Source organism: Sapajus apella, unplaced genomic scaffold, assembly GCF_009761245.1.
Source record: "Sapajus apella isolate SASKATOON/1434 unplaced genomic scaffold, GSC_monkey_1.0 scaffold26, whole genome shotgun sequence".
Classification (NCBI taxonomy): domain Eukaryota; kingdom Metazoa; phylum Chordata; class Mammalia; order Primates; family Cebidae; genus Sapajus; species Sapajus apella.
Window position 1 is genome coordinate 444,329 of NW_022436966.1, and position 19,697 is coordinate 464,025.

The window sequence follows — 19,697 nt, forward strand, 5'->3', positions numbered from 1 at the left end:
TCGAAGGAAAAAAAAGTGCTCGCTTCGGCAGCACATATACTAAAATTGGAACGATACAGAGAAGATTAGCATGGCCCCTGCGCAAGGATGACACGCAAATTCGTGAAGCGTTCCATATTTTTTCCAGCTGGCTAATTCTAAATATATGTATATCTTTTCACCATAAAAAAAAAAAAAAAAAAAAAGATTCCTTCCCCAAGAATCACTCAAAGGTGGGTGACATGGCTACCTCCAGAAGTAGCCTGGGTAATAGCAACAATGAGAGCACACCTGTCTCTGCAGCATGAGGTCTAGTCTAGAAGAGGAGGAACTCACACCTGTGCCAACAAGAGGAACCAAAATACAGGCAGGTTATGTAGCTAGAGAGGCCCTGCCAACCCCCTCCTCAGGGCCAGAGCATATTTCAACAGGTCTTTCCTATCCAAATTTCCTCAGGTCAAGATCACTCAGGGAGAACACAGAATATGGAAAGAAGCAGGCCTAATATTTAGACATCAATATTGAGGGAGGCAGGAAGACAAAGAGACCCATACCAGCCATGAAGACCCAGGGCTCCAGCTCAGAAAGCTGCCCATTTCCATGCCCCCACCAACTGGTGGGCCCACCTACCTCAACTGTGTGGACTCTTATCTCAGCATTATCTTTCTCAGCTTTCAACTCAAGCTCAACATTCAAAAGGGCAATCTTCGGATTGTGGTACTTTTTGGGTTGCATTTCAAACCCAGCATAAGAGAAAGTCTTCTTGAATGCAACACCAGCTACCAGCTGAGAATCCTGTTTTTAGAAAAACAAACAATTTAACAGTTTGGTATTAACATGAAATAAAATCAAGCTAGTTGTTTGCTGGATAGTGCTTATCCATTCTTGTGAACCCGAGTTAATCATGTCTTTATTCATTGTTGTAACAAAGCCTTTCTGTTATCATAAAATCTGAGAGAAATCAATTAAAAAAAAAAAAAAAACATATTATTTCAGGTATCCCTTTAATATAAGGAAAATCATCTGGTTAGCAGAGGCAAAACATGATAAAGGCTTACTGGGCTTCCTCCAAGACTGGCCTCTGCAGCACTAGCCAATGGATAATGCTATACATGTTTACATAAACATGCCAGAAGAGGAGCCAGGTGTTTACAAATAAGGTAGAAGCAGTGCAATGCTACCCCCTCTCTTCTATGCCCCAACTCCCAAATCTCAAGTCTCCTCCTGCACACCTCCACATATGTATTTAACGAACGTAGGACAATCTGGGGAAAACACAAGTGTGGGTTAGAGTCCCTGGCTTTCTTGCCAGATGAGATTATTAGTTCTGATTTCTAGTTTAGTGGATGCCAATCTAATCTCAAGCATTTATGGAAGCTGGAAGGCCCAAGAGAAAATGAAAAATTGCTACTAAAGCAGTTTACACACAAAGATACACACAAACTAGCAGTGGCTGCATATGGGGCAGGGGTAGTTCATGAAACACTTTTAACTTTAGGCCCCTTCACAGTTTGAAATATGTATATCTATTCAAGATGAAGGAAAGAAGGGAGAGCTTAACAATATCACTTAGGTGAAAACAGTGAACTGAAAAATCCCTCACAGTTGTATTAATTGGGAGGTCATTGATAATTTATTTGAGCTAGTCCTACTACCTCCCCACCATCCACCGACAAAAAGAACCTGAGATTATGAAAATCATCAGTCCCATTTTCTATTCTGCTAACAAATAATATCCACACAGGTTACCAAGTTTATTTATAGTCACAGCCTGTAGTGGCAGTATGGGAAGTACAATGTAAGTCTGACCTCCTGCCTAACATGAATTTGCTTTACTCCTGTAATGAGTACCCTTCTGCCACATGAAGCTGTCTGAAGGGTCAATATGAAAGCAAGAGCTGTCTAGGAAGGCCACGGCAGGCTTACCTCAAGGGCTCCACCCTGTACCTTCTTGATTCCAATCATTTTAAGCTGCAGCAAATCATCAAGCATCATCACTGCATCCACCACCATCTTAGCAAAGAAAGCTTTCTGCTGGGAGATCAGCTTGGAGCTCAGAGCAGTCATGGCACACTTCTCCAGCAGCTTCCTCTGCTCCCTGGGACACAAGGGCAGAATCTGCATCAGGTCTTTAAAACCTAACCCCTCCTATCTGATTGTATTACAATGTGGAGGTAGTTCTCTTCCAGTCTCTAAACTCGGCCCCCTCCAACTTCACCTTCTGTATCTTTAGGGCAGATTATCAGTGACAGATGGTGACTTCAGTCAAAGATCTCATATGTGTCAGCTTTTAAACTATGGTCGACAGCTTCTTTTGTGCTCTGTAGGCTGAAGCACAGCCAAGGGTCTGGCATGAGCCAAATAGCCCCACGCACATATTGGGATTGCAGCATGCTTCTGCATCCAATTTGGCCACAGGAAGTCAGTCAAGGCTCTGACAATGCCTGGTTCGGTGGCTCACACCTGTAATCCCAGCACTTTGGGACACGGAGGTGGGAGATCACTTGAGCCCAGGAATTCAAGACCAGCCTGGGCAATACGAGACTGTCTCTTTAAAAAAAAAAAAAAAAAAATGCCCACTACAGACTTACACTTTATCTGCCTTCTTCACAGTCACAGCAATCTCTTTGATCTTGTTAACTGCCTGCCAAGAACAAAAGTTGAATGAGTCTTTCATGCTAAAGACAAACTGCTGAAGTGGACCCCAATCTCTCATTAGTCCTGAGTCTACTTACTCCCAAATCCTAAGCATTTCTACTCTACAGCTGAAACAACACTTCTAGGTCTTGTAACTGCTCAGAAAAATGTAAACCTCTATACTTCAGAAAATTCCAAAAGTCAGAAATGTAGAGTGGGCATATAGTTCTGAAGAATCAGGGTGCTTCCAAGATTTCACTCTGGGTCTGCAGGTAACACACTACAACAAATGAGTGGAAACAGCTGTGACACAAGATTAAGCCAAACCTAGTTTACTAAAAATACCTATGAAAACTTCTAGCACTTTATATATTAGTTACATATAAAATACACATACAAATATATAAACTTTTTATCTTTTTCAAAGTACTCCTCATATATTATTTCATTTTAAGGTCATCACTCAAACTAGAGATAGCAATGAGAGAAAGTAAGGCCTAGAGAGAGTAATGATTTACCCCAGATCACAAATGAAGGTTAGAGGGCAAATAATAGCTAGGTCTCAATATGCACCATGAGGTACTTGACAAAAACAAAAACTAGACCTTATTTACTAAGAAACATCATAGTCTACCAGGCTAACTCTAACCTGAGGCTTAATGAGGTTAAGTAAGATACCTCATCAAATAGCTACAGAATGGTAGAACTGAGATTACTAGGGAGACATCAGAAAATGTCTAAAATACCCTGTTCCCAGTCCCTCCACACTCCAGGAAAGAGTACTGCCATACCAGCTGGGTGGCTGTGCGGAAAGCTCGAATGATGATCTGGGGGTGTAAACCTTCCTCCACATAGGGTTTCACTTGCTTCAGAAACTCTGCAGCGAGCAAGGTCACTGAGGTGGTGCCATCACCCACCTGGAAGATAATGACAGGAAATACACGTTTTCTGATGTTCAAGGAATAAAGCCCTGAAACTCCATTTTTAGGCATGCTACCCATTTAAATTGAGTATTGTTTAAATGGATGTCAAGCTTTTTCTGGAAGCACAGGTTTTCACAACAAGTAGAAAGAAGGACATCAAATAGTCCTGGGCTACAAAATTAATTCCCCAGAAAGCCCCACTCTCTAAAGAGGGCTGATATGGACAACCAAATTTTTTCAGGGTATAAAATCAGACAAATTAATGAGAACTTACTTGTTATGTACAAAGCATTGCGATGAATAAGACAGTCCTTGTCGTGCTTATAATACAATGTTTACAAAATAATCATGGTACCAAGAAGCATGAGATAAACTATTCTTTAAGAAGCAAAAAGTGGCCTGGCGCAGTGGCTCATGCCTGTAATGCCAGCACTTTGGGAGGCCGAGGCAGGCGGATCACCTGAGGTCAGGAGTTTAAGACCAGCCTGGCCAACATGGTGAAACCCCGTCTCAAAAAAATATGACAGAAAAGAGTGAGGCCACGCACAGTGGCATACAACTGTAATCCCAGAACTCTGGGAGGTCAAGGCGGGTGGATCACAAGGTCAGGAGTTTGAGACCAGCCTTGTCAACATTGTGAAACCCCATCTCTACTAAAGATACAAAAAATTAGCTGGGCATGGTGGCGCACACCTGTAATTCCAGCTATTTGGGAGGCTGAGGCAGGAGAATCACTTGAACCCAGGAGGTAGAAGTTGCACTGAGCCAATATCATGCCATTGCACTCCAGCCTGGGCAACAGGCGAGACTCCGTCTTGAAGAAAAAAAAAAAAAAAAAAAAAAAGGAAGAAAAAAGTGGCTGGGGCAGTGGCTAATGCCTGTAATCCCAGCACTTTGGGAGGCTGAGGCAAGTGGATCATCTGAGATCAGAAGTCCAAGACCAGCCTGGACAACATAGTGAAACCCCCACCTCTACTAAAAATAAAAAATTTTTTAAAATAGCTGGGCATGGTGGCAGGCACCAGTAATCCCAGCTACTCGGGAGGCTGAAGCAGGACAATCACTTGAAACCGGGAGGCAGAGGTTGCAGTGAGCCGATATCACACCACATGCCACAGCACTCCAGCCTGGGCAACAAAGACTGTCTCCAAAAACAAAAAAAAAAGGCAGCAAAAGGTACTGCAGCAGTTTCTTTCTTTCTTTCTTTCTTTCTTTTTAAACAGAGACAGGGTCTTACTATGTTGTCTAGACTGGTCTTAAACTCCTGGCCTCAAGCAATTCTCCCACCCTGGCCTCTTTAAAGTGCTAGGATTATAGGTGTGAGCTACATCTGGCCAGTTTAACAAAAGGTAATTTTCAGCCAAATCGCACTAAAACAAACCTCCTAGGACCAGCCAAAGTTCTTTATATTTCAGAAAGTATTAGAAGGCCAGGTGCAGTGGCTCATGCCTGTAATCCCAGCACTTTGGGAGGTCTGAGGTCAGGTGTTCGAGGCCAGCCTGGCCAATGTGGTGAAACCCCATCTCTACTAAAAATACAGAAATTAGCCAGGCGTGGTGGCAGGTGCCTGTAATCTCAGCTACTCGGGAGATGGAAGCAGGAGAATTGCTTGAACCCAGGAGGCAGAGGAGGTTGCAGTGAACTGAGATGATGCTATTGCACTACAGCCTGGGTGACAAGAATGAAGCCCCCTTTCAAAAAAAAAAAAAAAAAAAAAAAACCACCTATTAGGAATAAGCAGATTACTAGTCTGCTAATCTTTTTTAGATGGTGTTTTGCTGTGATGGGATCCAAATCCCATTTAATAAGGGTGAAAACTTTCAAGAAAATTGGATAACCTCTAAAGTGGAAGAAATTTATTTTGGTAGAGATTGGGTCTTGCTGTATTGCCCAGGCTGAGCTTGAACTTCTGGACTAAAGCAATCCTCCTACCCTGGCCTCCTAAAGTGATGAGATACAGGCATGAGCCACTATGCTCAGCCCAGAAATTTATTTTTAACTTCACGTATTATGTTCACTGTGTAAGGTAAGAAATTCTCAAGGGGCAAAAAAAGGTTCCTGTAGAGAAGGGTTTAAGCAGCCAGATTTCTAGACAAAAAGGCATCATTCACTTGTTAAAGACAAAAACAAATCAAATCCAGACTCTTCTCATTTTTTATAAATGCTATACCTGTTTTATAGGCTAGTGAGTCCTAATAAAGCTTTTAATATAACTTCAGGACATATCTGTACTATACATATTTTGCAGTGCTCTAAAATACAAAACCTACATGTCAACACATTTATTAATACTCCAGTGTTTTATTTTTAAAAGACAGATTGGCTAATGCCATGAATTTTACACTTAAAAATCGTTATAAGGATAAATTTTACATATATTTTACCATCAGTTAAAAATAAAAGGCCTGGTGTGGTAGGGAATGCCAGTAGTTCCAATGACTAAGGAAGCTGAAGCGAGAAGCAGCTTGAGCCCAAGAGTTCGAGGCCAACCTGAGCAACACAGTAAGACCCTATCTCTTAAACAAAAGGCAGATTAGAAGCCTTAGTCAACAGCCCCATTTTTATAACAGATGAGAGGTCAAACTATTTAACCTAGCAACTCACACAAATGACGGCACACAAGCTGTTAAGATCTCAGGCAACAGACTTATATCTAAAGACTGTTGCCACTGACCAATGTATTAATGGATATGAAAAGCTAGATGTAATGAAATAGTATGAATTTTAAAAGACTATTAACTGTAAATACCTTTATAAGCATGTATTACTTATAAAATTAAAATTTTATATATGTAATAAAATAAAAATTTTTTTTTAATAAAAATTTAAGAGAGGTGAACTAAGGAGCAAGCATGTGTTTCAACCTCCATTTAAACACATGACTATTTTCCTACCTCAGCATCTTGGGATTTGGCAATGTCCACCAAAGTCTTTGCTGCAGGATGGACAACATCAAGAAGTTTCAGAATTGTGGCCCCATCATTAGAAATTGTTGCTTTGCCTTAAAAGAAACAAATACAAATATAAAGCCCCTTTCTTAAATGCTGTCTTCTAGTTGAACCCAGAGCTCATGTACACTTTACGGGCACGGGGCAGAGGGGATCATGGCAGGGCTTAATGGAAAGGATACCAATCTGATCTTTTTATACAGAATTAGCTCTGTACACAAAAGGTCTAAAATCACAAGCTTTTGAAGACCACAGACTCCCAATTTTCCTTGAAGAGCAATACAACTCAACTGGATACAGAAAATATTTTTTAAATAAAAGTAACCACTTACACATTCTTACCACAGTTGATACTCTCACACATCAATTAATATACCAAGGTATAAAGAAGAATTTTCTCATCTTGATAACAATGGAAGTGACCACAGGAACCTCCATATGGTTCTATTTGATGTTACTAGGCCACGTCTCCCTATGAGGCAACAGGCTCCTGAGCCTAGGTTCTCTCATATATTCCCACATGGGCTCAGCAGTCAAAACAATATAAGAAATGGAACTGCTTCAGAGTGAGTCATCTTTCAATGATCTTAAAAGCAGTGAGATTTCTGATGCCAAGCTATACTAGTCCCAAATACCCCGCAGGAGCCTCCTCTCCTGCACATAGGCCTGAGGAACTCTGTAGACTTACCTCTGCCATCCACAATAAGCTTGTCCATGCCACGAGGACCCAAGGTGGTTCTTACAGCCTCAGCAATCACCTGGCAGGCACTGATGTTACTCACAAGCTGGGGGATGCCTTGGGAGCTATCAGTCCCCTCTTTCAACAGTATAACTGGCGTGGGCTAGAAAAGAAAAGAGAAATTAACTGCTTTTAATACTCATCTATTATAATGAGACTGGCAGGGGGAAGAGGAAAATTCTCCCATCTCTCCCTTGACAGAATTATCTAGAGGTCTTTTTAAACCACATTTCTCCAACTGTCTACCACGTGCATTCCCCAACCAGCCTCTACCTCCAGAGACATTATCAAACTTAGCATACACTGCAGGTATGCTAGACAGGAAAATAGTTTGAGAAGCACTGCCCTAGTCTAAAAGAACAAATCATGAGTTCTCTAATGCCCAGCTAAATGACCATGGCCTTTTCAACTTCTGACCTCACTCCCTGTGCTGAGGAATTAGGTCACAACTCAGGAGGAAGAGGCAGACCCTGCTAAGTGTTCATCCCACAGCAAAACATCCACTTGTCTGTGTTACAGCTCAATCTTAGAGAAGCAGATGGCGCACTGATGCAAAATGCAAGATGCCAAGAGCTTGAGGTGTTGTCCTGGAGATGCCTAGGCAGTCAGTGATGTTCAGCTGGAGTGTAGGAAAACAGGCAGAGAAACAAACAGCACCTTCGCCTTGTTTTGAAAAATGATGGCAAATCTAATTCATACAACAACGTTTCCATCTCTCATGCTAGCTCAATAAATTTCTGTGTGACTACTTTCCAATTAGATACCCCAAAGAAGTTTTTCTTTCTATATTGCATTGGTCTCCAGAACATTCCCTATCCCTATAAGGGCTTCATTAGCAGACCTGCTTTAGAAAATCTGAGAAACAGGGATACTTGCTTGTTTTAAAGGGCCTGGTCAGATATCTTTGCTCCAGTGACCATTATTAGCACAGAGAGTAATTTCTCAGCTTAGCAAATCAGAGTACTTTCTCTCTGCATTCAAATCTGAGCCTTCAGAGATGAGTCCACTAACCATATCCAGTCTTCTCATGTGTTTCCAATTTTGCGTGTGACATATAATGTAGTAAAGATAAATACTATTTCAAAACTTGTATTGTGTTATTAAATTTGTTGCTAGACTATAAAAATTTATTTCTTACTGTGGAATGCAATAAAAAGTTTGAAAGCCATTGCCTAGTCGTTAGAGGTACATGAAATGTCTGGGCAAGGAAGGCATGGGAAAGTACAGGTCTGTCCCAGTCTAACAATGAGGAGTGAGGAATTCCTGACAAAGGCAGAGTCTAACCACCTATGAGGCTGGTTCCTCATTAGCTGGTCAATTCCTTAAAAAGCTCAACTCCTTTTAGCTAGTGCAGCTGGAGGGTAGAAAGCAAGAGGAAGACTGGAATAATGCTGAAGAGGCAGGCTGGAACCAGATCACATACACACTTGTAGACACACTTGGTGAGGAGTTCAGATTTCATTCCTACAAAGGAAAGCCCTGGGAAGCTTTCAGCAGAGGAATGGCTTACTCTGATTCACATAAGAACGAAAACCACTGTAGAAAAAAAGAGGATCACTGGAGCTCACGGACTTCAAGACCAGCCTGGGGAACATGGCAACACCCTGTCTCTACAAAAAGAAAATGAAAGATACGCAATAAACTCTATGGAATAAGAGAGTGGCGGAAATTTATTATTCATTTTATATATATACACACATACACATATATTTTGTTTGTTTGTTTACAGAGACCTTCAAAGCTACTGCAAATTAATCACTATATATTTTTTATATTTCTAAGAGACAGGATCTTGTTCTACCACCCACACTGGAGTGCAGTGGTGAGATCATAGCTTCCAATAAGCTCAAGCCTCCTAAGCAGCTGGGCCCCAAGGCATGTGCTACCACACATGGCTATTTTTTTTTATTTTTGTAGAGATGGGGGTCTCACCATGTTGCCCAGGCTGGTCTGGCCTCAAACAATCCTCCTGCCTCAGACTCCTAAAGCACTAAGATTACAGGCATGAGGCACCACACTGGGTCCTCATTAAATTTTTTTAAATGCTTGTCAAATAATCATACATTACTCATTTTATTTTTTAATTTAAAAAGAACGCTTGTCCTTGGCCAGGCGCAGTGGCTCACGCCTGTAATCCCAGCACTTTGGGAGGCTGAGGCAGGCAGATCACGAGGTCAAGAGATAGAGACCATCCAGGCCAACATGATGAAACCCCGTCTCTACTAAAAAATACAAAAAATTAGCTGGGCGTGGTGGCGCGCACCTGTAATTCCAGCTACTCAGGAGGCTGAGGCAGGAGAATTGCTTGAACCCAGGAGGCGGAGGTTGCAGCAAGCCAAGATTGCACCACTGCACTCCAGCCTGGCGCCTGGTGACAGAGTGAGACTCTGTCTCCAAAAAGAAAAAAAGAATGCTTGTCATGTAAACCCCTACATTTGGGGTCAGGCATCAAGTGAAGGAAAAATTCCTTCCTTTTGCTGAAGTGTATCAGGTCTAGTAGCAAGAAATGGCTTCTCTATACTCCCAGCATTCTTTCTGGTCCTTCAGCTAGCCCAGTCCCTGGAACCTTCTGCAAGTGAAAGATGTGTGTCCTGAAAGGCCCCACCATCTCCCAGTCCTGCTAAATCATTCCTATGGCAGCCCCAAGTCCTCTCTGGTCCACCCCTGCCACAGATGGAGTCTTACACTTTAAATCAAAAACCAGCGTTGAGTCTTAACCACTTCCTATCACCTTCGACAGGTTCTTTCATCTCCTTAACAGGTTAACTTATCCAATGCTTTTGTACACCTCTCACCTCAACCTGCAAAGTGTACCTGCATTTAAAATAGCCACTCTGCCATCTTACACCAAAACCACTCTGTTACCACCAGGCCAGCAATTCCTCAGATCCCAATTCTTCCAAGAAGTTTTCTCTACAACAATAAACAGGGACATCCAAACAGGGAATCCTATAACTTTCTCTTCACTTCCCCTTGCTCACAACTTTTGTATCACCATCCATCTTAAGTATAAGCTTTCCAAAGACAAGGACCAGAATAACCTTAATTTGAAGAGTGTCAAGATTTGTCCACACATGAAGCAATATTCAGCAGCTTTTGGGGCTGAAAATCCAACTGCTACTTGAAAGTGCTTGACAGCACTGGCTTCTTGACTTTTGCAGGGGAAAAGCACTAGCAGTACAGTAACACTAAATTTACTCAGAGTTCTTAAGTACAAAGCAAGAAGAGCTTGGAAGCAGCTGACCACAGATTCCCCAGGTTCCCTATGCTTTGTAGGCCCTGCAGAAATGGTAGGCTAGGTAGAGGAAAGTGTCTATGGGGTGGAAAAAGTGGCAAAGCTGGACTGAGTCAAGCCAAGGCAAGCAGGGTAGGTTCTAACAGTTCCCCAGCAGCAGGTACTGTATGGAAAGTCCAGCTTCTGCCCCTTAGTTACTTTCAACCTCACTCTTTTTTTTATTCCTCTAATAAATAAGAAACAAGTCCAGGTGTGGTGACTCACACCTGTAATCGCAGCACTTTGGTAGGCCAAGGTGGATGAATCACAAGGTCAGGTGTTAGAGACCAGCCTGGCCAACATGGTGAAACCCCGTCTCTACTAAAAATACAAAGATTAGTGCACACCTGTAATCCCAGCTACTCGGGAGGCTGAAGCAGGAGAATCGCTTGAACCCAGGAGGCAGAGGTTGCAGTGAGCAGAGATCAGGCCACTGCACTCCAGCCTGGGTGACAGAGCAAGACTCTGTCTTGCGGGAAGGAAAAAAATAAAAATAAAAAGAAAAGAAACAAAAGCAGACTCCACTAATGCGCCACAGGTATCACGGAAGGTTTAGGAATTTCAGCTAATGATCTTCCTCTTCATCCTACTTTAAAACTTTCACTAAGCATTATTAAGCTTAATGGTTTACAAAACAAGAACAAGTGTGTATATGCAGAGGCACACAGCGCTGAACACCACAAAGGCAAGGACATACATTTTATACAAGTTGTACCAACTTCACAGGACTGACAGGAGGGGACCTTTTCACTTCTCTTTCGATCACAAAACGACATCGGGGGACAATGAAGACAGGAAGACTCTTGGAGATAGAAGTTTCACATTCCAAAAACGGTGAGGAGATATAAAGAGCCAATACAGCAGGGAAACAGTCAATCTGACAGAGGAGGGGTCAGTTCAGGGAAAAGCCAAGCATGGTAATATAAAGCCCCTTGGTAAGTTTTATCACGCTACAGAGAATGGCGGTTCTGATCCCTAGCTGTGTGAATGTCAACCAAAGCTCTTATGGAAGCCTTGGCAGCAGGATGGTCTCATTACAGAGATGAAAGGAAGCAAACCACCACCTTGCTGACTAAGAGCTAACATTTGCTGAGTGCTTACTATCTGCTAGGCACACTGACAAACTGAGAATCAGAAATTAAATAACATGCTCAAAGTCACACAGCTACTAAGTGGCAGAGCTAAGTTACAACCTAGGCATTCAGTGTAGCTCCAGAGCCCTTACTCTCACCTGCTATACTATGCTGCCTCTGCACAGAAGATGAAGACGACTTCGAGAATGAGCAATGCTAGAGACACAAAGGGGAGAGGAAGTACAGTTAAATGCCAATTTCCTTCTACCTTGGGTACAAGCGGGATTCACAGGGCACTTGGTATAACACCTAAAAGGTGTCAGTCAGCCTCCCTAACAGGACAGGGGGAAGAAGCTGCAGGAAGCAGGAAAAGAACAGCAGATTGGGTCGGATAGGTCAAAATGAGTAAGTGAACTGCCAAGCGCACAGAAAGTATCTCAGTCAAGATTTTGCCATCAAACACCTCCTCGGAAGCTGATCCTGCTCAATAACAACCCAGGAGATACCATGGAGGCTTGGGACCCACGGAAAGTATCTGAAGCTCTAGAGAGGGAGAGGAGGGGAGTGGGGAGCAGGGCTACAGGGAGCACTTTAGGTGGCTCCAAGACTCACAGCAACTCCCTCGCCCCAAATTTCAAGAAAACGAGACCCAGAGTTAGGTAGCCAACTAGAAAAGCCTTTGTAATGTCACCGGAGTCCGAGCCTGGGTCTTCCCACCTCCGATACAGTGCCCCCCATCTGCCATTCTCGCTCTTCTGGCTGAGAGGTACACCCCCAGCAATCATTAAGGCCTGGTTCATTCAGTGGGCACTAAAGACGCGTTTATTTAATAACTGAGTGAATGAATTAAAAGTACTAGGGAAGGCGTCTGCTTCTCTGCAAGTGACCACAGTGAGTCCCTGGGCGGGCACAATGAGGTCCCCAGTGTGTCGCTACCGGTTCTAGGAAGCACACGTCTTTAAGGCTCGCAAATCTCAAGGCAGCTCGGGCTTCCAAGCCTGCCTGCCGACCGCGTAGGCACGCCCGACCTGCGCTCGTTTCACGCAAGTCACGGTCATGCGGGGCTCAAAAAGGGGTTCCCGACGTGGGTTCGTGAGCCCGAGGCACCCTGGGACTTGTAGTCCCCAACTGGCCCGCCCAGAGACTCCCCTAAAGCCCCAAACAGCCCTCGCCAGCGGCTCCAGAGCCGTGGTCCTGCCAAGCCAGGCTGCGGCGGGCCGGAGTCGCCCATTAAGCTGGGGATCTGGGCGAGGACAGAGGCGACAAGCAAAAGAGGGTCCTACACAGCGGGCCCCGGCCGAGCGGCGCCGGCCACCGACCAGATGGCAGTAGATGGCGACGGATGCGCAAGACGCCACTCACCATCATTTTGGAAGCTTATTCAGCGTCCCGCCACACTCCCTCTTCTCAGAGACCCGGCCGCGAGCAACCCACAATGCTCCGCGCAAGAGAAATACCCAGAAGCTTGGGCCGGGAGAGGAAGAGGACGGACCACTTCCGCCGCTCTATGGTTTGCTACCACCGAGTCGGTGCGGCTAGAAGGACCTGAGGCCAGGCTTCAGAGGCGCTGTAGTGAGATGTGTTCGTTAAAGAGGGGAAGCCGCATTTCAGTCGTGCTTTTGTTTTTGCGGAAAGAGGGCCTTTGTTCGTCTCGCATCACCTACTAACCTTAATTCCACCCTCCTCCAAACCCGGAGGCCAGACCAAGGAATGCAATAAAGGCAAAAGTGTATCAAACGCCAATTGTGGGACAAGCTGGTGCCAAAGCACTTTAAGTGAGCAATCTCATTTAATCCAAACACCCCGATTGCGTTGGTCCTATTATTAAGGCCAATTTACTCATGCGAGAACAGAGGCTGAGAGGTCAAGCTGTCTAGTGTCACAATTACACAGTCGGTGGCAAAGGGGCGAGCGTGGGAAACTGGCCCCAACGCCCGTTTTCTGGCTTTGCACTGGCCAGAGGCTCCTCTCGGATAGCGTACGCCAGCCCGCGGCCCCAGCACCTATCCACGGTGAGCACGCAAGCGTTGGTGGCATTGGGCGGAGGACCCCCTGGCGCAAGATGATGCCTTCCTGTGAAGGCTTGGGGAGGAGGGAAGCGCAGCTGGGAGAAGGCTAATCGTTAAGCAAGACGGCCTTGGAGTGGGCAGGACCGAGATCGCAAGCGCTAATGGCCACGACTATCGACAGTTGAAGCAAGTCTGACTGAGGGCACACCTCTAGTGCCGGTCCACCCCGGCCCGCCCACCGCCAGCGAGGACCAGGAGAGTCGAATCCAAACTGAGAAATGCTGGGGCGGGGCTGAGGCACGGGCCGGCTGTAGCTGTTAAGAGTTTAAACCAATCAGCCCCCGGCTCCACTTCTCTCGACCAATAGGAAGTAGGCTAAGGCGCAGAGACGGAAAGTGTGGCTACACGAGCAGGCGTCAGAGCCAATCAGCCGTGAGCCTCGTTCCCGTTGTCCAACCAGCGGAGAGAGCGGGTATGTGGGAGGGAGACCGGAGCAGCTGTCAGCCTAAAGTCCGGCGAGCTACGCGCGGCGGGGCGGCAGGAGGAGACGCGGCGAGGGGCCGGACCCTGGAGATGGTCCCCGGCGCCGCCGGCTGGTGTTGTCTCGTGCTCTGGCTCCCCGCGTGCGTCGCGGCCCATGGTGAGCAGCAACGGGCGGGGCTGCACTCCAGGGTGGGGCTGCCCCTTCAGCTTGCGCGCGTCTCGGGCTGGGGGCCACGGGTCACCTTGGGGACCCTGCGAGTTCAGAGCAGGGCAGGTCTGGAAACGGGAGGCTGGAGTAAGTGGATGGTGGTCCAGGGACATAAGGTGGGCGCAGCCTGAGGCTGAAGCTCTGAGTCTCGGCTTCCCACGACAAAGCAGGTCTCCCCACTTGTCCCCCCCACCCCCGCCCACTAGCGCCGACCCAGGTGACTTAGGGTGCGATCCGGAGGGACAGCTAAAGAAAGATACTACAGGCTGGAGATATGTTTGTAAGCATTCACATGTACAGGCGCATACATTCCTACACGTGGGCACACACGCACAACCCGTTTACACCTACACAAGCACATAAATGTATACATCTACGCATACACTTAAGCACATATGTATACCCACAACTTACACAGATTAGCACATGCAAAGGCAAGCAAGGGTTGGAGGAGGAGGGAGTGAGTTTGACGCTAGTCCAGGAAGGCTTTCTGGGGGTGTATTTGTATCTGATGGGGAGTCCCCACTCCCAGGACTGTATAGCTCAGTGTCAAGCTAGGGGAGCTCTACCTGATGCCTGTGATGTGAGCGGTAAACAAGGACAGCTAAAGCCGTAATGAATCCCAGCCTTGATTACAGTAGTGACTTGGTAGTTTGTCTATTGACCAATGGACTTGTGGCAGCAGTTTTCATCCTTCAACATTCCACAATCTCTCTGGGCTAAGGAAACCAGGGACTCAAGTCCAGTTACAACACTAAGCTTTGGTGCTGAGAAGAAGTTCCCATGCCCCAGAAAAATCTAGTTGTCTGGAAATTATCTTCTTCAGTGCAATGGCGCTGGATATAGTTGTTGTTCATTCATTCATTTAGCAGAATTTACAGGGCTACCCCTTTATTATAGCCACTATGCGAGGCACTGGGGATTCTGCATTGAATGAAGTTACAAAGTGGAAGAGACAGATATTTAAAAATGATGAATCAAGGGTAGGTGCAGTGGCTCAGGCCTGTAATCCCAAGCCAAGGTGGGAGGATCACTTGAGCCCTGGCAACAAAGCAAGACCCCGTTCCTATTTAAAAAATGAAGAAAAAAAAAAATCAGCCTGGGTAATATGGCAAAACCCCGTCTCTATTAAAAAATACAAAAAATTGGCTGGGCACAGTGGCTCATGCCTGTAATCCCAGCACTTTGGGAGACTGAGGCAGGCGGATCACCTGAGGTCAGGAGTTCGAGACCAGCCTGACCAGTATAGTGAAACCCCATCTTTAAAAAAAAAAAAAAGAAGAAGAAGAAAGAAAAGAAAAATTATGAAGGCTGTATAATTACAAATTATGATGAAAGTCCTCATTTCTTAAAAAGCACATTTGAATGGATATGGGAGGGCAATCGTGAGGCAGAAGCTTTCTCTGAAGAAGTGATATTTAAGTTAGTAAGGATGACTAGGAATGAGTCAGGTAAAAGGGTGGAAATAGGGTGGGGTGGGAGTAGGGGACCTTCCAGGCTCAGGGGACAACTTGCAGAAAGACTGAGAGAAGTGAAGAAACTGAAAGGCCAGTGTAGTTTGAACATAGGATGGAGAAGATGAGGTTGGAAGAGTGGCCAGGGGCCAGAGCAGACAGGGTCTTGTTGGCCACAGTTTAAAAAGAGTTTAGCCGGGCGCAGTGGCTCAAGCCTGTAATCCCAGCACTTTGGGAGGCCAAGGCGGGTGGATCACGAGGTCAAGAGATCGAGACCACCCTGGTCAACATGGTGAAACCCCGTCTCTACTAAAAATACGAAAAATTAGCTGGGCATGGTGGCACGTGCCTGTAATCCCAGCTACTCAGGAGGCTGAGGCAGGAGAATTGCCTGAACCCAGGAGGTGGAGGTTGCGGTGAGCCGAGATTGCGCCATTGCACTCCAGCCTGGGCAACAAGAGCAAAACTCCGACTCAAAAAAAAAAAGTTTAAATTTTAAATGCAAAGGGCAACTATTAAAAGGTATTGAAACCCTGAGTATGGTGATAGGCTCATAATTGCTAAGATGTTTTCGATTTCTGGTTGTTGTTTGGGGAATGAACCTTAGGGAGCAAGAATGGAGGCAGAGAGGCCAGGTAAGAAGCTGAGCTGTCAGGACAAGAGATGATATGGACTAGACTAAGGGGATAGCAGTGGAACCAGAAAGTCAACTTTTAAATTTTAGTGAGAACTGTTTTGTACCCAGGCTACTACATCTCTACCCTGAAACTCCCAGGTCTTCAGAGCAAAAATAAATTAACCCTGGAGCACTCAGTTTTCCTGGCTCACTGTGTAAGCAGCAGCAGCTGATACAAACCTCTGGGGTTACTAACCTGCATCAACTCTATCCTCCCCAGGACAGAGGCCATCTATCCCTCCACCCCGCCACTAGGGGACCCATTTGGCTGAAGCCAGGACCCTGAGCCCACACTATAGCCAGCCCAGCTGAAGACACAGGGTCTGTGATCTGAACCTGAGCCAGCTTTTTTCTGGGAGACTTCTTACCTGTACTCTTTACCCTTCAGGCTTCCGTATCCATGATTATTTGTACTTTCAAGTTCTGAGTCCTGGGGACATTCGATACATCTTCACAGCCACACCAGCCAAGGACTTCGGTGGTATCTTTGTAAGTTAAGGGAGACCCCTGATCTCTGATCCTCAACCTTCCCCTCCCCTCACTGAGCTGCAGTGACCCTCTCATCCCACCTGAGTGCTGGGACAGGGAAGGGAGCAAAATCAGCTCTGCCCTCCGTGAACTGCAGTGCAGAAAGGAAGCTCTTCCAGCTACTCCCCTGAGTATAATATAGTCCTGGGCACTAGGGAGGGACAAGCTGTCTTTTTGGGGTACATTAAATGAAAAGCCAAGAGCACCAGCTTCCTCTGCCAGCTCTACCTCTTAAAGTGTGACTTAAGGCAAGTCACTTCCCCTCTCTGGATCTACAACCAACTCTCCTGCCTATCTCATGGGAGGGTAGGGTCGGGTAGGACAACCAGGTAAGCCTTTGTGAGAATTAAGTAAAAATGTTTAGCTGTCTGGCAACACAGAAATCACTCCCACGTTTCCTTCACACTTTATAAGGTGCCATAAGATGGGATTGTCGGCCCAATCCTAAAGCAGGTGTGTCTCATTACACTCTTACCTCTCCAAATGTTAAATGTTTTTCAGCACACAAGGTATGAGCAGATTCACCTTGTCCCCGCTGAACCTCCAGAGGCCTGTGGAGAACTCAGCAATGGTTTCTTCATCCAGGACCAGATCGCTCTGGTAGAGAGGGGGTAAGAAGTGGGCAGGCACAGACTCAAGGGGTGGGCAGGCATAGGGCAGATTCTGAGATCATTATCAGTGGTAGTGCTTTGAAACAGCTGTTTTTGAAAATTTCATCTTTTTAAAGGTCTTTTAGAAATGTCTAGCCTGGGCAACATGGTGAAACCCTGTCTGTACAAAAAATACAAAACTTAGCTGAGCATGGTGGCACATGCCTGTGGTCCCAGATTCTCAGGAGGCTAAGGTAGGAGGATTACTTGAGCCCTCATTGAGGCTGCAGTGAGCTGAGATCACATCACTGCACTCCAGGATGGGCAACAGAGCAAAACCCTGTCTCAAGAAAAAAAGAAACGAAAAATAAATGTATTTAAATTATCCATGCTTTTAGCTATTTACTTGAGCCTTTAAAACAAATTCTTCATAGTCTGTCTTCTGTACTCCCAGGGTGATGATCTGGGGAAAGTAGGAGCTAGGACCTGTCTTTCCTTTGGTCTCATCACCACCTCTTCCAGGGGCTGCTCCTTCCTCTCCAAGACTCGAGTGGTCCAGGAGCATGGCGGGCGGGCAGTGATAATCTCTGACAACGCGGTTGACAATGACAGCTTCTACGTGGAGATGATCCAGGACAGTACCCAGCGCACAGCTGACATCCCCGCCCTCTTCCTGCTCGGCCGAGATGGGTGAGGGCTCCTTGCCTCTGGCTTTATCAGCACCAGCTGGGTGCCATGACTTGGGGAGGTCAGGGGTAATTGCCAGCCCCTTCTTGCAGGCCTCAACTGGGGGTGCTTCAGTTAGAGGGCAAAAAATGTTCTTGGGCTTTGGAATGCCCAGATTGATGGGGACAGTGGGGCATGATGGGGTACCAAGAAAGTGACCATCACCACCTCTCTTCATGCCCTCCCAGCTACATGATCCGCCGCTCCCTGGAACAGCATGGGCTGCCATGGGCCATCATTTCCATCCCCGTCAATGTCACCAGCATCCCCACCTTTGAGCTGCTGCAACCGCCCTGGACCTTCTGGTAGAAGAGTTTGTCCCACATTCCAGCCATAAGTGACTCTGAGCTGGGAAGGGAAAACCCAGAAATTTTTGCTATTTGGAATTTGGGGATAGCATCTGGGGACAAGTGGAGCCAGGTACAGGAAAAGGGTTTAGGCATCGCTAGGCTGAAAGAGGAGAGCCATACCACTGGCCTTCCCTTCCCCAGGGCCCCCAAGGGTGTCTCATGCTACAAGAGAAGGCAAGAGACAGGCCCCAGGGCTTCTGGCTAGAGTCTGAAACAAAAGGTGCTGAAGGTGGGTGGCCTGAGCGCCATCTGTAACCTGTCACATCTCACCTGGCTCCAGCCTCCCCTACCCAGGGTCTCTGCACAGTGACCTTCACAGGAGATGTTGGAGTGGTTTAAACAGCTGGTGTTTGGGGACTCAATAAATCCTCACTGACTTTTTAGCAATAAAGCTTCTCATCAGGGTTGCAACTGTGTCCTAGAATAAGAGCACATAGGGGTGGACAGGACCTTCAAATCACTCATCTGATCCCATACAGTTGTTCTGAGGAAAGGAAACAGGCCCACAGAGGACAGTGACTGGCCCAGGTCATTTTGGACCAGAACTCAGACTACTAGTCTTAGATCCCAGCACAGGTTCCTGCTGAGAGCCGAGGAAGCCCTGGTAAGCCAGAGTTCAGCCCCTCAGGAGAAGACTCATCTTATAGCCTGGAACTGGGGATGCAAACAGGACCTCAGGGCCAGGCATGATGGCCCATGCCTGTAATCCCAGCACTTTGGAAGGCCGAGGTGGGAGGATCATTTGAGGCTAAGAGTTCAAGACCAGCCTCAGCAACAACATAGCAAGACCCCATCTCAACAAAAAAATTAAAAATTAGCTGAGGGACCGGGCGCGGTGGCTCAAGCCTGTAATCCCAGCACTTTGGGAGGCCGAGGCGGGTGGATCACGAGGTCAAGAGGTCGAGACCATCCTGGTCAACATGGTGAAACCCCGTCTCTACTAAAAATACAAAAAATTAGCTGGGCATGGTGGCACGTGCCTGTAATCCCAGCTACTCAGGAGGTTGAGGCAGGAGAATTGCCTGAACCCAGGAGGCTGAGGTTGCGGTGAGCCGAGATCGCGCCATTGCACTCCAGCCTGGGTAACAAGAGCGAAACTC

General features: G+C 46.3%; 2 protein-coding genes and 1 non-coding gene across 6 annotated transcripts in view; 2 read left to right on the forward strand and 1 right to left on the reverse strand.

Annotated features, from left to right (window-relative positions):
- Positions 1-13,077, reverse strand: part of CCT7 (chaperonin containing TCP1 subunit 7) — a 17,548-nt gene extending 4,471 nt beyond the window's left edge. Inside the window, exons 1-7 of one of the 2 annotated variants that reach the window (XM_032291723.1) lie at positions 12,936-13,077; positions 7,176-7,329; positions 6,434-6,540; positions 3,408-3,533; positions 2,571-2,623; positions 1,906-2,077; positions 610-774 (exon numbers count right to left, since the gene is read on the reverse strand). In XM_032291723.1, the coding sequence (XP_032147614.1) occupies positions 610-774; positions 1,906-2,077; positions 2,571-2,623; positions 3,408-3,533; positions 6,434-6,540; positions 7,176-7,329; positions 12,936-12,941 (783 nt within the window). In that variant the 5' untranslated portion in view covers positions 12,942-13,077. Of the gene's footprint in view, positions 1-609; positions 775-1,905; positions 2,078-2,570; positions 2,624-3,407; positions 3,534-6,433; positions 6,541-7,175; positions 7,330-12,935 lie in introns of those variants that run through there. The other variant, XM_032291724.1, reaches the window with a different exon arrangement.
- Positions 16-122, forward strand: LOC116560707. Its single transcript, XR_004273094.1, has one exon. It is a non-coding gene; the product is annotated as a U6 spliceosomal RNA (small nuclear RNA).
- A 638-nt stretch (positions 13,078-13,715) lies between the features above and the next one.
- Positions 13,716-19,008, forward strand: PRADC1 (protease associated domain containing 1). Of its 3 annotated transcripts, none has more exons than XM_032291727.1 (5): positions 13,716-14,222; positions 16,792-16,892; positions 17,433-17,542; positions 18,044-18,211; positions 18,436-19,008. In XM_032291727.1, exons 1-5 carry the CDS (start codon positions 14,057-14,059, stop codon positions 18,554-18,556), a joined length of 666 nt encoding a protein of 221 aa, XP_032147618.1. In that variant the 5' UTR covers positions 13,716-14,056; the 3' UTR covers positions 18,557-19,008. The 3 variants fall into 3 exon arrangements, with proteins under 3 accessions (XP_032147618.1, XP_032147617.1, XP_032147619.1); XM_032291726.1 differs by having other exon boundaries at positions 17,433-17,531; positions 17,976-18,211; XM_032291728.1 differs by lacking the exon at positions 17,433-17,542 and having other exon boundaries at positions 17,976-18,211.
- The last annotated feature ends 689 nt before the right edge of the window (positions 19,009-19,697 follow it).